Genomic DNA, 17115 nt, shown 5'->3' on the forward strand with positions numbered 1-17115 from the left:
TTGAACTGAAATCTGCTCGCTCTCTGATTGGTCAATGCTTACGGTGAACATCTGCGCCATCTATGTTTACCTTTTAAAACCCTTTGCAACTTGCTCTTCCTAGAGTTTTGTGTTGGGTTTTTAAATTGTGCTCAAATAATTGATTAAAATCAAAATTTTAATTATAAAAACTCAACAATTGTTAGCAAAGTAATTTATTTCAAATTTAAATCAAATTTCGCTCGTATTTACATGATTCAAGATAATTTTTTATACAATTAGGCTAAATGCAAACAATATTTGCAAACAATAAAGTCTGATTGTAGATTGAACTTGAGTAAAATCTTATGATTGATCTCGTGAGAATTTACATGTAAAAGATTTGAAAGATGAAACCTGTTAATCATTGTTGATGTTTACTTGACGCCAAAGATTCGAAACAGTTTATTAGCTCAATATAATTGCAATTTTAACTGAATAAATTGTTAATCAACATTGAATTTCAATGCTCCAGTGTTCCTCGACTTATCTTTATTTCCACTGTAGCCTTAAACTGACTTTATTTTGAACTGTGCAATCATGTGTTTTGTCGAATAGAAAATAATCACCCAATGACCGTGTTACAACCTGCTTCTTCATCATTATTAAAGTTTTTCTATTTTGTTACCTGTTTGTTTTAAGCTTTTTTTTGATGGCGTTTTTCAATCCCTTTTCATCTTCATCATCTTTTGGCCCTATTGGTACCCCATTGAGCAAATCAAGCTCAGAATTAACCAGGAAATTAAAATCTCACCCGGATCCTGCTATTCAATCAATTCCAATGAACGTTCCACCAACATTAGTGTCCAATCATAATACCAGTAAAAGGAAATCTCGCCGTGGATCTTGTGTTGAATGCGTTTTCTGTAAAAACAATGGCCAACCTGTTAATTTCTATCAAAGCCATACCCTTAAAGATACATTAGGCCGTGTTGTTTGTCCCATTTTGTTTGCCTATGACTGTCCAATTTGCCATAATGGAGGTGGCCCTCAGGCTCACACTGTACGATATTGTCCTGAAAATAAACCAAGTGCTAAGCTCGAGAATTCACCTGTAAATCGTGTTGAATCAAATTTACTTATTCCACAAGATACATTACTGGCTCAATTTCTGAGACTCTATTTGGATAATCAGCAATCTACGTCTTATCTTAAACTAAATTATCTTTCATCTTCTTCATCTTTTGGCTCAAATGGATCAATTGACCCTATTGGTACCCCATTCAGCAAATCAAGTCCAGAATTTACCAGGAAATTAAAGGCTCGTCAAGAGACTGCTATTCAATCAATTCCAATGAACGTTCCACCGACACCTGTGTCCAATCATAATACCAGTAGAAGAAAATCTCGCCGTGGATCTTGTGTTGAATGCGTTTTCTGTAAAAACAATGGTCAACCTGTTAGTTTCTATCAGAGTCATGTCCTAAAAGATACATTAGGCCGTGTTGTTTGCCCCATTTTGTTCGCCTATGACTGTCCAATTTGCCACAATGGAGGAGGGCCTCAGGCGCACACTATAAGATATTGCCCTGAAAATAAACCCAGCAATCGACTCAGAAATGCTTTACTCAAATCTCAAGCCCTATTGAACAGTGGCCAATCAATTTTGTGAATTTATCCAACACCCATTCATGAATGTCCAAATATTTCATGCAAAACTGCAAAACAAAACAATTTTTGCAAAACTTTTGTTATATTCATATTAATTTCATTTTCTTTCATTTGTATGATTTTCATGGCCATGTCTTGTTTATTTTTATATTTTCATTAACTTTCTATCAAATTTGTCATATTTAAATGTTGATTAATTAAAATTTTGCATTTATAAATTAACCAAAAAAGACTACTTACAACTACTTGTTAGTAAACATTTTCACCACAAGATAACAGCACACACACATAAGCAAAGATGAAAACTCAATTTTTTGAGGTAAAATGATTTTAGTTACAAATCAAGTTGCTTAGTGTCAAGAGTAACTTTTAACGGTGAACAACATCAACAAGAAAAGTTTCATCTTTAATGAGGACCTTTTTTTCACGTTTCTAGTGTTTTATGTACTGATCTAAACTGACAGCGAATATCAAGTGTAATCAACTAATTTAATGTTATCAATCACCATCCGTCAATCACTTTTCAAAATGGATTTATTCATCATTTCATTCTTTTATTCATTCATGATATCTATTTTTCAATTATGTAAGTATCAACTTTCTCACTTTCATTTGACAGCTAAAAGTGAATGGATAAATTAACAGTGTTCATTGAAAGGCGAAAATTGAGTGAAAAGTTTTACAGATAATTTCAAAGCTGATTAAATTGTGATTTAAAGTCAATCATCTAATGAATCTAAAGTCGTCACATGAAATTGACTGGTAAAACAAAAACATGTTCAAAGGCCGGTTCAATGGTAAATACAATTACACTTTAAACATGGTAGCAAAATGGATAACCATTTTCAAACTGATTACTTGCATAACCTGCTACTTGATTTGTTATTTGCTCAATTGTTTTCCATGCTTCACTTATCCTGATCATGATTTACAAGAACAACAAGAAACATAAAAAACAATAAACCTTTTGATCCAAAGAAAATTATCCAAAAATTTGACAAAAGAATAGCATTTAACGTTAGTTTGTGTATTTAAGCCGGACTTGACTCAATTTAACCCTCAATCATCGTGATCAAAAACAAACATCATCATCAAGATAATCACAGTGAATCAAGAATCTTTAAAAGTTCCATTAAACATTTTCAGTCATCTCATTGAAACAATTTTCCGTTTCAATCATATACTTGAGTTGATCATTTCAAAGGTAAATTGTTGTATTAATATTTCAATAAACTTGGTAAGTTGAAGGAAGGAAAAAAAAGAAGTCAATTTAGCCAAATGCAACAATTAAGTTACAGAGAGAGAGAGACAAGAAAACTTGTTGATTCGGTTTACATGTTCAGTTGATGAAAAAATATCTTTTCATTAGTCTGTTGATTGTGAACATGAATTAACCTTGAATAAGCAAAGACAATTTCAAGTTGGATTAATTTCTCATTGAAATTGATGAAAGACTTTTGATATTGTTTTTTTGTCCTTTCCTGATTATACAGAGTAACTGGCCAAGCGAAGTTACTATTACCACTGAAACCCCGCCCGGGTGAGAGCAAGTTATTAACTTGATTATGAAGGGTCACAGACTGGCTTTTGATGATCATTGTGTGAGAGGGACAAACACGGTTAATATAAATGTGAATCAACTTGAAGAGCGTAAATAATCGTTTCCAGAGATGCTTTCAAATTAATTATCTTACCTTCTGAAGGAGAGAAACCTTGATTCTCCATTCACAGTTGTTTCAGTGTGAAAAGGATGAAAAGATGATGGTGCAAAGAAAGGAAAGCAAAAGATGAAAAAGATGACATGATAAGTATCAAGCGGCCCTTGTGGACCTTAATGAGATTTGCCTTAATTTCTGGAAAATTTTAATTCACTTTACACTTTGAACAAAGATAATCATTGATTGATTAAAAAGATGAACAATTTTACCCTGAGATTGCATTTAAAGGGAAAACAAAGAAAAGCTTGAAACTCGGAAAAGTGGACACAGAGTGATGAAGGATAAGATGATGAGAAAGCAAGTTGTGTGAAGAGATGAAAATCTTGAGAGCGAATAAGGAATAGAGTTACTGATTTCATCATGAAATAAGAATGTATAAATGATTAAATTGATTGTCAAATATTGGGTTAACCATAACAAACGAAACAGTGCAAAAAAAACAAAAGTTACCCGCATCTTTCATTCATTAGTTATCAATTTAATATTTAGTTACACTTTACCTTCATCTTCAAGTTAATCTTGAACTTTATCAGCTTTTTTGATGAATGTTCAGAATTGGATGGAAATGCTATTAATGAATATTAAAACAGATTTAAGTAAAAATTTAATTACCAAAGTAAATGAGAATGAAATTGTTAATCATAAATGTAATGAAAAAGGCAACCTTATCAATCAACTTTGTTGGATGAAAAACATTCATAATTAATGAACAATATAGTGAAAAATGTTACATTTATCTGATGATCAATTGTACAGCAAGTAAAGGTGTAAATATGATGGGCAACAATTTAACTATTGATTACATTGGAAGATGAGATTGATTGCTGTCCTCAGTTTAACTGGATAACATGGGCGGTGTTGATAGGAATAGGAAACACACACTGAATCTGTCAAGAAAATACAAGATAAACAATCAACTAACAGGATTGGTTTTCACCGAGTTTTTGGGTGTGATTATTATTATGTAAAAAGGCGATTATCAAGTTAATTAATTTGCCAATGTTGACTTTCAAATGAGACCAGTTGAGTTGTGATAACGTTAGATGACAAAGGAAGATGAGAAAAGGTAATGTTGAGAAGATGATTAAGATTAAGGTGAAAATGGAATCATTAACATGATGAAGATAAACATTGAACATTTCTTCCCAATCTTGATTGTTCAAATTTAAGGTTAGGTTAAGTTAATTAATCTGCTTTTAATTCGCTGACAAGAGCAACATTGATAAATTGTTCACTTTGTTGTCTCAACAGTGATATTAATATTTTTACAATAACTTGTCACGAACTTTTCACTAGAACTTTTTCTTCTCCTTCTTTACCAGAATTTGCTTCATGTTCAATTGTTTCTTGAGTCAAAATGAATAATTATGAAAAGGTAATTTTTCAAAGTTTCCAACTTTTCCAACCTTTTTACAATATTCTCATTCAGATTGACAGATAAAAAGATTATCCAGAAACTTTCTTCTTCTTCTTCTTCTTCTTCTTGAACGATGAAAACTTTGAACAAGTTGTAAAGGTAAAGAGACTTTGGTTCACAACAAGTTACCAGAAAAGGTTGAAAGTTACTTACCTAGTTAGTAAAACGGAAATTATCATCAACATCCGCTTTTAATTTTGTCATTTTGCTCTTTCTCCGGGTTCCATTGCATTGTAATCAGAGGAAGTCAAGTCAACCTTTTAATCATTACAATTTGTCTACTTTCATCTACTTCTGACCATTCCAATTGACCAATATCTTTACCTTCATGATACTTGAGTCTTTCTTTTTTTTACCATTTTACTTATCAAACAAAAACAACATTTTGCATCCATTTTGACGGTTCAACATACGCTTTAAAGTTCACTCATCCATTCAACATCAACATCAACGGCAATTAACTTTGTTTTTTTTGTCTTTTTTTACTACTTTAACATTATCTAATCTAAATCAATATGCATAATTGTGAATACAGTGACTTGAGTACATTAATTGTAAAATTAATGATGAATGTTAATCAACTGTTGCAAAGCATTTCCAGTTTCTCCTTTCATGTGCTTTTTTTATGCTCAATATTTATTGCGATCATTATTTTGCTTGAAATTAGTGAAACAAGTTTATTGGAAATTAGAAAAATCAGGAAAATTATATATGGAATTATCTTTGATTATTTTATTTCTAAGAATCTGTTTGATCGACTGTTTTGTGAATGAAAATTTGATGAAAAATTGAGCTCTTTAAGAAGGCGACTCAATCCAAACTGTGGAAAGTCTAGAAAATTATCAATTTTTTCGTTAATTCAATGAATCATGAATTTTAAGGATTTGTTGGAAATTCTTTCATCAACTAATCGAATTGATTAACTTTGAAAATGAAACTTTTTTTATGATCGCATCATTGAGCTTTTCAAAGATATTGAGAGTCAACGGATTATCTGAAGTTGTTATTGGTTAACAAAATTCAACTTTTCAACTCGAATCAGCTTTAAATTATTTTGAAAGTTTATTCATTTACATGATTTCTGTTGATTCCTGAGTAAACACAATGGATAAAGGGTTAATTCTGTGTAAACTAAATGTTGTTCTCATGATTAATGTCCAAAATTAGGTCAACTCTGTTTCAAGCAATTGTTAGTTTTCACTTGTGTTTTTGATGAAACACAATTTACACTTGCCAGTGTTGCAAGTCATTTCAAGCAAATTAAACATTATCTGTTACAAAAAGATTGTTGCTTTTGTTCAGTTTTTGTGGTTTTCCTAGAGAAACAGAAATGAAATTAATCATGAATAAGGGTTACCCTGTACATGAATTGTAAACAATACAAAGTTGAATAGCAAAAGTTATTGATCCTTGAGCTTTAAACTTATCCTTTTATCATGTATTAACACAAATTTTCTCAGAATAACTCTGTATATTGTTGTCATCAGTTTTTCTTGAGAATCTTTTTTTCCATCATTTCTCTTGTCCTTTGTTACAATGGAAAGTTTAAAGACAAAAAAAGGAACAACAAAAAAAAGTTCAAGATGATAATGATAAAGACTCAAGACTGTGGAACTTGTTAATTCACCATTTCTCTTTCCAAATAATTAGGTTTCCTTGAAACATCCGACTCATGAAGAGAAAAGCAAATTTACGTTTATTCCTACATTTCAATGTAACTGTTGAAGCTTCTGAAATTTTCAATTCTGTTGATCAAAAGTTTATCCTTTCAAGTTAATTGCCCTTGAAATTGAGTCAAATTTAAATTGATAATTTGTGCTAATAAAAATGTTCATTAATTTCAACCCTTTTACATCTGATTATCAAGTGATTTAAACTCAAAGTTGATCAACATTTTAAAATATTTTTCATTTACTTTTTTCAAATCATTTCTTTCAACTTTTGATTCTCAATTAAAGACTTAAATCATTTCATAATTGAATGTTAACTCATCAAGATTACAACTTAAAGATGAACATTAAAAGATTTAAAAAAGACATAAAAGTTCAGCACGTTCTGGAAATAGTGAAATTCGGCTCATAAAGTATTCATGAGTTCAGATCTTTTCCAATCTCTAATTGATCTTGATTCAATATGTTATCTTCACAATTGAATCATCAATTTACAAGTTTTGCCATTCTTTGCTGGTTGTTGTTGAAATTATTTGCTCATTTGTTGAACAAAACTTTCCAATTGAATGTAAATAGGAATAGACAATATTGCATGATTTGAATGAATTTGTTTTTTCTCTAAAAATTTGCTGACATTTAGACAAATTGCAGTTACCTTTAACTTAGTGAACCTGGAAAAACTTTTTTTTCCTTCTTCTTCTCTTTGAATAAAGCAAATGTTACCAACAACATTATGGTTAAACGATTACATATTTAAAAGGAATGAAACTTTAGATCAATCAAAATATTGTGCATTCAATATAATTCAAACTGATATGGAGTTGAACATGAATTTGAATTTCAAATTCCTTTGAGAGTTTGCTTTTACATTTCTTTGCTTTCGTTCATCGTCTTGACTTGTATGCTTGGTGAAGCTCAGATTTTTGATGAACAAGAAAAAAGAAGAAGAAAAATATTCTTTCAAATAATATCTATTAGAGAAGCACGAGAAGCAATCATGGTGTTGATAACCATGCAAATGTAGGCTCAGACTGACAGTTGATTCTAATTGAGATTGGAATGCAAATTAATTACAAATGCTAAGTCAATATTCACCTGTACCATGATAACTGAGGTTAACCTTCATTTAAGATTCATAAACAAATTGTAATGTTATCTAATTTACGAGATTCACAAAGTCTAACTCGAAATTTGTTTACTCTTGACAATCAAATTGTTCAATTTAAAGTTGATTCAATCAAAATTGTGATCATTTGTGATTGTGATAATCAAATTGCAAAATGAACTGTTAATGATAATTGTGAATAATAATGAATAACAATTGGTTCAAGAGATGAGCTATCAATGCAAAGTAGCAATAAAAGTGATAATCATTTATGAATTTACTTTTTCTCCTTTCGACCAACTCTTAACATGATTATCGGAGAGTCCATTAATTGAATTTGATCAACTTAATAAAATGATATTTTCTTTTCAAATTGTTATTAATTATTCAAGTTAAATCATTTGTTGATCCACTAATTGGATAATCATTGCCATTTCATGGTAACCATTATTTTCCCTTGAGCAATCCTTCAATAGTAACTCAAGTGTTATTTTAACAAAGCTTGATGAAGATGATGGAAATGATGAGGAATGGTGATTCCAGGGAAATGTCCATGTTTGTTGTTCCTTGTTGTGATTGAATGAATTTGCCTGTAAAGACGAAAATCAAATTAACAGTCAATGAAGCTGTTTTATTGTTGATGAATAATGTGGAAAAGGGTGTTTAAAACTGACCATCAATTGCTTACTAACAACCATTTCACTTGACCCATTGTAATATTGATAACAAGCTACTTTACTCTTCCCATCCTTTCATCATCATCATTTGCTTTAAGGTTTTTTTTCTTCTTGTTGTTGGTTGGTTTCGTATTTGTTTTGTTCGGGTCATCAACAGACTTTGCTTGGTCATTTAACTATTAATACAGAAGGAGGGAGACTTACTGTTGGACACAAAAAAGGCTAATCTGATTATAATAACGTGAATAAATTGAACCAGGATTTGCTAGGCAATCAGATAATTATAAAAGAGAGTTAAGCCAATTAAGGATGAACAGCAAGATGAGGATAGTAGCCATTGGGTTGACTTTGGATCAACAGAGTAACAGTAAAACTGACTCACTGATTGCTGTTGAAACTATTCACAGCTTAATCCAATTAGAGTTTATCAATTTCAGGTTTACTCTTGTAACTTTTCATGTATCGTCATCATTTCGATTCTTGTATCCGTTTTTCATTTCAATTTCCTTTCACTCTTTTTGTATCAATAATTCACTTTCTTCGTCTCATTAGTCTTTTGAATATTCACCCGTGATTAAACACCAAATGAGGGAAAATTTTAGACTTCTTATCTGGTCAGATTTTCCAAATAACTCACATTTTTCCATCTTTCATAATTCTTCTCTCTTTTTCTCAATTTATTTTCGACTCTGAAAAGATATGAATTTGCTTGATAACAATGATATAAACATGATTCCGTTTGGCATTCCACATGAATTATCTGCAAGTTACTTGGAAATTCTAGTCTTTACATTGTTACTTTTACAACGACTTTAGACTTTGCATTCAAAACTGAAACTTTCAAAGTCGAGACTCTTTTCTCAACAATAACAATAACTTGAAAAGCTTCACTTTTCATCACAGTTTTCGTGATAAAATTCAATCTTCAATCGAGTTCTTCCATCTCATCTCCTAACACCTTACGAAAAGTTTATTAGAAAGAAATCAAAACCAACAGAATCGAACAAAAACGAAGCAAAATTTTCGATTGAACATAAAGAGTTTCAACTAACAGTTATCTTTGTTTCAGAATTGACAAAATCAAAAAAGTCTAAAGAAATCGTTGAACCCATAAAACCAGTAACTAAAAGTTGTACAAAAAGTGACTTGCAGTTGACTTTGACATGAGCATCAAGCTGTGATCAGAAGCTAAATTCAAGGCAAAATTATCACAAAAACTTTTCTCAAACGTCCAGACATCTAAATTGACCAAAAAACGAAACATTTACATTGATTTTGTGATATCATTGAGTGAACAAAAGAGCTCTAATACCTGCTTATCCGAGATTTGTGATAATCTGACCATTGATTTGATAAAAACTGTCTTTTCAGTTATCATGAGGTGTCAGTAAGTCACTTTGTCATAAATGGACAATCAATCAAACAGCAAAAAACCACAATTTCTAATCTGATTAACTTGACCTTTCAATTTGACTGAAAACTCGAAGACGATTAAACCTTTGAAATCATTGTAATCCAAATAAAATGTAAAATCAATAGAATGGTGAAAAAGCATTAAAAAGCAATTTTAAAGGTTAGTTGAGTTGCCAGGTTGATGCCAATGTGAATCAAATCATGTTTAAATAATCAGTTTCCATCAATTATTGTTAAACATGATTATCCATTTGCAACTGATTAAAGGTAAATAATAGTTTGAAACAAAATGATGATGATTATGTAAACACGAATTTTGATGAAAGAAGAAAGTTTCAAGTTAATTATCATGAAAGTTTGTCAATGAACAAGCAATGTCAATGAAACATTGAACAACTGCAGGTTTGCATGTTTAAAGTTCATCAACATTTTTCCCTTCAAGAAAACATTTCATTTCTGGGTGAAGAAGAAAAAAAAACGCTAAACATTCAACTGTAACTGTTCAATGTTTAATATCATTTTGCATTTGCCTGTCAACACAAAGAAAAACAATCATTTTTATTAATTTACTTTCATTGAATTGTGGAAAAGATGAAATTGAAACTGTCCAAAAAATGAGGTCAATCTTTTTCATCTCGATTTCCATTCGAGTTTTCATCATCTTTCACCAAAGGTTCTTCCATTGACTTGCGTTGATTGATGGTGAACCCTCAATGAACCAAACACACAGAACTGTTTTGTTTCATCATTAATATGATCATCAGAAACAGAATCATTTATTTCCTGAGTTACGAATCTCAGTTTATCTTATTGTTCATGCTTGTCCATCAACACAATATTATTGCATTTATGAAGAGAGGAGAAAAAGTTTTTCCCATTTACATAGATAATCATTTAACAGGTTAGTCTCATCATCTGTTGCTTCAGTAACAAGCAAAAAGTGCAAAATTTTGTACATCAGGTTATTAGCCTTTTGTCGAGTTTGACAGATCAATATTATAGTTATTTACGATTAACAATCGTTTTCACGTTTCACGAATATAAGTAAATATTTAAGAGCATCATAATATTTACAGAAACAGATAGACTCTTGTTCATCGTTTTGTGTCTTCATTGAAAATGAGAAAAGTGTAAACAAATCGATAATGGCTTTTCCTAATGACATTCCAATTCTTAGACACACAACCAGAAATGTTTTTTTTACTCAATCCATCTTTCTTTTGCTTGTTATTGTTGCACTTGCTAACCGTTGGTTAACTGATAGTTGATGGTGTTAGCTGTTGAAATGGCAATCCTTGAAATCAGCTCTTCAATCTTTACACGTTAAATAAACACCAATTTGACAAGCTGCTAATTGAACAGCAAATTAGTTTTTTCAATATTTTCCAATCATCTCAACAGTTCCATTGCACTCTGGACACGAGTCAATATATCAACCAATCAACAATTACATATGAAAACATTTAAAAATAAGATAAAAATGCAAACAATTCAAGATCGAACTGAAAATTGACTTGGAAAAGTAACCTTTAGATGAAGGTAAATGGGAAAATTTTTCTTTCGATTGAGGATTTTTCTCATTGAATTATGAAATGAAACATTTTTAGTGTTTTCACAATTTAAGTCAATAGATTCTGATTGTATCTTCAACTTTTTGAAATAAAGTTAAACTGACAAAACACGATTAGTAAGGAATTGGAAAGATCAATGTAAATGTCTTGACGTTACTTTTAAATCTATTTTAAGGCGATCCCAGTTGATTTGCAATTTGGTAAAAAATGTACAATGAATATTAACTGTAAATCAGACTGACAAGAGTGAATCTGGTTTTGTCCACTTTCACTTAACTAAAGACTTGACAAGATTAGAAGAGAATCAGGAAAAGTTTAGTCACTTGATGTAAATTGAAGGATAATTATAAAGCAAAGGACAAAGATCATTGATTTAACTGTAAACTACATCAAATGTAATTAAGTTAATGGCAAAGGCAATGTCAAGTAGAAGGCAATTAATAATGATTACTGAAGTTACTTTCATTGAACAATAAAAACCATACGAGAGAAAAGAAACTTTTTACCAAAAAAAAACAAATAAAATTAAAAAACAATTTCCAACCAAATAACGGTAAAAACTGATGAAAAACCTTAATCAATTGACAATCAAACTTGAAACTTGACTTTCAAATGGCATTTCCATCTAAACATTAAACACATTTTTACAAACCAAACATCAAACCAGTTTACATAATTGATAAGAAAATGACCTTTTCTAATCAAATTGACCAACCATGGAAATCCTTTTTTTCGATACTTTATTCAAAGATTTCAATTGTTATCTTAATTTTGGTTCAACTTAATGTCTTTATCTGTTTCTTGTCACTTTTATGTCGTCCATATGTTTGAGTCCAAAAGCTTGTCTATTGATGTTTCCTATTTGGTCAGCTGCTTTATCACTGTCATTTCAATTGGTTTGTAAACATTTATCTGTTATATTTATTTGTTTAAAAAATAAAATGTTTACCTTTTAAACAGTGAACTGCATTTAATAACAATTCAACATGAAAAAGTGTATTCTTAAATAATGAAAGATAATTTAATTTGATGAATCTCTTTGAAAATTGTATCAATGGTTCAAGAGTCTAAAGGTATTTATAATCATTAAAGTCTACTTGAACAGTTAGCTTTTCATATGTCATTGATTACAAGTTTAACACCTAAAAAAAGGAAATGATGCTTTTCCATGAAAATTTGAGAAAATGTCAGATGATAAAAAATTGCCTTTCAAGTTTGCTTCAACTTGTTCAATAAAAGGTTGATAAATTATCATGAAAACCTTTATAGTTGCAAGTCAATTTGACGATTCTAATTGCAAAATTTGATTGTTCTGTTAATTAATTTCCCCTGTCAACCTTCAAGTGCAATCAACTTCTCAACTAAACACACTTAATCATTGTCGCTAAGAAGAGGAACAAGTTTGCGAAATGTTTATCAATTTCATGATAATCACTTTTCCATTTCCAATGGATCTTCATAATCATAATTTATACCTTTTTTCAGTCAATTCATTCAATCCATTCATGAAAGATTAAAAGACTAAACAATGTCAAATGATTCTGCAAAATGTAATTGTTTTTGTTTCATCAAATTAAAGGTGAATTATTCAGTTCTTTTCCGATTAGATTTGCTTGAATCCAGTTTTGTCATTTCATGAAATTCTTGATTGCAACAAAGTCTCTAGATTAGCTAATCAAGACTTTAATATCGAAGGGGATTCGATGGTTAGCTTCATAGTCCATTGATTTGCAATTATCTGTAAATTCATTTTTGGCTTGTTCGAGTTGATGCCTTTTACCTTTAATGTTGTGCTCTTTTGCTGTTGTTTCACTGTCAACCAATGTTACTTCCCATCTGTCGGGGAACAAGGCCGATGAACGCCCCTCTTGCCCATGTTTCCGTTGCAAGCTGTAACCACATAACCACAACTTTGTTGGAACAGCAAATGTTATTCATCAATTTTGTGCTCACACCTTTTCCTTATCAACATACGGTTGACATTGATGCTTCCATTAATCCATGTAAATGGGAAAAGTGGGAAATCGAGAGAGCAAAATCAATTTCATTAATTAGAGTTGCACATTATCTTCAATCATTGATTTAAATTGATTACAAACACTAACAAGTAATTAAATATTTATATCACCTTTACATTGATCAAATATTTGGTTGAACAAGACTAAAAATAGCATTTCCAAGAGCATTATTAATTAACTCATTTTGTGTAAACTGATTAGCCAAGTTGAACTTGCAAAATGTCTGAGCAATTGATGAACAATTTTCATATCGACTCGGAATTACAGTTGAAACTTGAATCAGTTTTTCATTCAATTCTTTTGATAATGTCTTTAACCTTTTCAGGTTTGATTTTAATTTAGTTTCTTCATTTAATATTGGAAAATGTTTTGACGCTTTTTCCATGTAAAAATTGAGTTTGAAAGTTGATTACTCGATAATCGAGATTGAACAAATTCCTTTGGTTATTACATGATTTAAACAGCTTCTCATGAGACAGATAAACTTTGAGGTTTTTGTAACGAATCAAAGATCTTTTCTTTTCTTCCCTGAATTGAATCACTGATTCAACCATGAACACACATAATGTAGATGATATTGTAAGGAGTGAAAGATGATGATGGTGACTCTGATGATGAAGAGAAAAGAAAAGCGTGAGAAGAGAAAAGAAAGTTGAATGGATGATAAAAACCAATAGTAACAATAATTCATGCTGAGTAAGAGTAAAAATCTTTCAAATGGTTGACTCTTCTCGACTATCTGACTCGACTAACCATACTTTTAACAATCAATGAAACAATCAATCATAACCATGTTTTTTCTTTGTTTTTGTTTCTTTTTTGTCTCTCTCCTCAAATTACAAGTCTAGATTTAAACAAGCGTAAAAGTCACTAACAATTATCATCATTAAATCAGTGAATCCATAATCATGTACTTTTGTCACAAAACGCAATCATCTGAGATCGATTTACAAATCATGATGAAAATTCCAAAATTCAATTTTTACGTTTTCTAAACCTTTCATTTCCAAAGACTTATTCATCAACAAAATGAAACATTTATACCAAATGGTACTTTTGGAATCAACATCAGTCCAACAAAGATAAATAGATTTCGATGTTTAATCAAGAAAATGTTCAAAGTTTAAACTTCGAAATTCGAGTTTGGAAATTCCAAGTTTAGCAGTTTCTGCATTTGAATTCAGCTTTGAACTATCGACCATTTGTTCAGACTGAAGTGTGCGAAATTGATTTTCGTAAACTTGGACTTTTAGGATTTAACCTTTTTCTTGCAACTTGTTCATAAACTCAATTGTCTTAATCATTATGTTCAGCACGAAAGTCAACCATGTAAGAGCGAATAGTTTTGTTCATAGTTACATGATTTTTTCTTCGGTGAAATTCAATATTTTTCACATTTCCATTGCACTAAATAAAATGAACTTTTCTTTTTGCAATTTAAGTTTTTAAAATTCTGCTGAAGATTCTTCAAGATTTACTGTGATCATGTAATTCATCAAATGGCTTGTTACAACAGAATTTTTTTGTTTCTGCCAAATCAGTTGAACAAGATTTCTCGTCTAATCTCTCATGAGTTTCAGTCTAAATCACAATTCTTTATCCACTTTCTTGGCTCTTTTATCCTCCAATGGCAACACTGATTATTAGCTTTTATTGAAATAATTTGCTTGATTAACATTCTTCACCAGTTTCATCCATTTCCATGAACCATTTTACTCGGCATTTTCCGACAAAAATCCTTCAAATCCAAACATGATCTGTAAGTTTGCCATTTCCGGAGGTTAAGTAACAGATAAACCGTTTATTCTGATTAACAGAAAAGTTAAATGTTTTCATTGGGAAACAAATATTCAGCTAAATCGATTGAATGGCGAAAAAAAGAAGAATCTTTTTTTTCTTCTTCTTTTTACACAAAGAAAGTGCAGAATGAGCATTTTCACGTAAACAGAATCAATTCAATCTCGATAAAGTGATCTTTTCATTATTGCTAGTTTTCATGATTCACTCGATAGTTTTGCCTTTAATCAGCAAAAGTTTGAATATAAATCTGAATTACATTATGAATAACTAAACTGAGAGCAAGAAGTTTTCATGATAAATTATAAGGAACATGACACTTACCTTTTTGTTATTCCAGCAACTTTCTTCAACCGAATTCCAGATAACATAATTAACAATTTTACTCTAAAAAGTCATCTACGTGATCATTATTATCAATGAATTCATCTGAATGTAAATTCCTTCCTTCATTTAATAACATTACATATAATATTCATTCCCAGTGAAGAAGAAAAAAGTTGAAAAAAAACAAATTTTGTTCACTTTTTTGCACAACCTCAATGTTAATAATGAAAATAATATTTACTCGAAGAAAAAAAACAGAGAAGAACTTTTTTCTTCATGGAAAAAGATCAATGAAAACTAATAAGCCATCTGAGTAAATAAGAAACATTACTTCTGATAAGCTTCAAGTATTCTTATCTGAATAGAGCAATATTTTGTTTCCAAGTTATTACAATTTTCTCATCGTTTTCATATTGATTGCTTTGGATAATGCGCTTGAAAAGGAGAAGAACTAAAAAAATATTGTTCTCAACTATCTGTTGAAGTTCTCAATGAAACATGCAGAACTTTGAATATCCACAGAATTGCGATTCCTTGGAGATTTGACCAATTTTCACATTCAAATGTAAATAATTTCAAATGTCGACTGAATATTGTTTCTTCACTCCCAGCAACTAATCATCATTATCAATTTTTGCTTGAAATTTCGATTAAATTTTCTTCTTTCCAGGAACTAAACTGAAAAGCTCTGCTTGATGGCTTCATGAAATGCTGTAAAAGTACAAATGCCAATATTCATCAGTCTTTATTAAACTTTTAATTAACCGAAGAAAATAATTTCTCGATGAAATTGATTAACTTGCAGAGCTTTTAAACAATGTAATCCCAAGCTTAAGGTTAATTGTATCATATTTCATGAAGAAGAAGAAAAAAATGAAACAAAAAATTCTTAATTTCATTTATTAAAGATTCCAAAAGAACAACAGTTTTTTTCTTTATTCTGTAATATTAACAGGTAACTCAGGGAAGCTCAAACGACTAACTAATTTGAGAAGAGCTTTTAGCAACTTTTTTCTTCCTCAAAACTCATTATCATGGATTCATCGTGCATTGAATACATATCATGGAACATAACGAACATTGAAAAGTGGAAAAAAAACATTTACCTTGTAATTTTTGCCTTTAAACTGTTTTAAATTATTCCATGATAATTTGACTCATTTCAATCTTTTGTTGAAATAATAATCTTAATAATCTGTTCAATTTTTCTTCTTAATGAAATTCTTGGACTATAAATGCTGGAATATCGAGTTGTTTGAATTATCATTTTTGTTCTTTTGGAACAACTTGCAATTCTGCTTCTCAATTCAATTGGTAAAGTTTGGGTGAAATGGAAATTGGTTTAGATAACTTTGAAGATGTTTTTTTCCTTCTTCTCAAAGTTAATAAAGAAATGCTTTTTGATAAGCACTCGAGGCTCAAAGTCACAATATCTTTTGTAAACAACATCATCAATTTGAAATGATGTTTATAAAAATAACTTTTACTCTCATATATTTCAACTTAAACTGTTTTAATACTTTTTTTAGCTCTTAACCAATCGCTTATTTTTCATTTTATCATTTTTTTCTGCACTTTTTCCTCTTATCCAGAGTCAATAATCGTCAGTGAATGTCATATTTAAATGCTTTGCATTCTTGCTCAAGTTTCAAGTATTGATAATTGCAATACTGACCATGGAAAATGGATCATTGAAGAAATAATTTATCAACTCAGTTTGAACATTCAATATTGCATGTGCATTTTTTAACCGAAAAAACTTTGTAAAAGTTG

The 17115-nt window shown here is 30.2% G+C and overlaps 2 protein-coding genes across 3 annotated transcripts in view; both read left to right on the plus strand.

The window, feature by feature from the left end:
- Window positions 1–103: 103 nt before the first annotated feature.
- LOC107367963 (uncharacterized) lies at window positions 104–1859 on the plus strand. The gene has a single exon (XM_015935735.3). The coding sequence runs from the start codon at window positions 671–673 to the stop codon at window positions 1628–1630; it is 960 nt and encodes a 319-aa protein (XP_015791221.1). The 5' UTR covers window positions 104–670; the 3' UTR covers window positions 1631–1859.
- A 111-nt stretch (window positions 1860–1970) lies between these two features.
- The window catches only part of LOC107367985 (uncharacterized), a 50838-nt gene continuing 35693 nt past the window's right edge, over window positions 1971–17115 (plus strand). The window contains exon 1 of one of the 2 annotated variants that reach the window (XM_015935761.3): window positions 1971–2215. In XM_015935761.3, the coding sequence (XP_015791247.1) occupies window positions 2122–2215 (94 nt within the window). In that variant the 5' untranslated portion in view covers window positions 1971–2121. Of the gene's footprint in view, window positions 2216–12156; window positions 12274–17115 lie in introns of those variants that run through there. The other variant, XM_089268096.1, reaches the window with a different exon arrangement.

Source organism: Tetranychus urticae, chromosome 2, assembly GCF_039701765.1.
Source record: "Tetranychus urticae isolate SD_2017Ah chromosome 2, NJAU_TeUrti_SD_1.0, whole genome shotgun sequence".
Lineage (NCBI taxonomy): Eukaryota > Metazoa > Arthropoda > Arachnida > Trombidiformes > Tetranychidae > Tetranychus > Tetranychus urticae.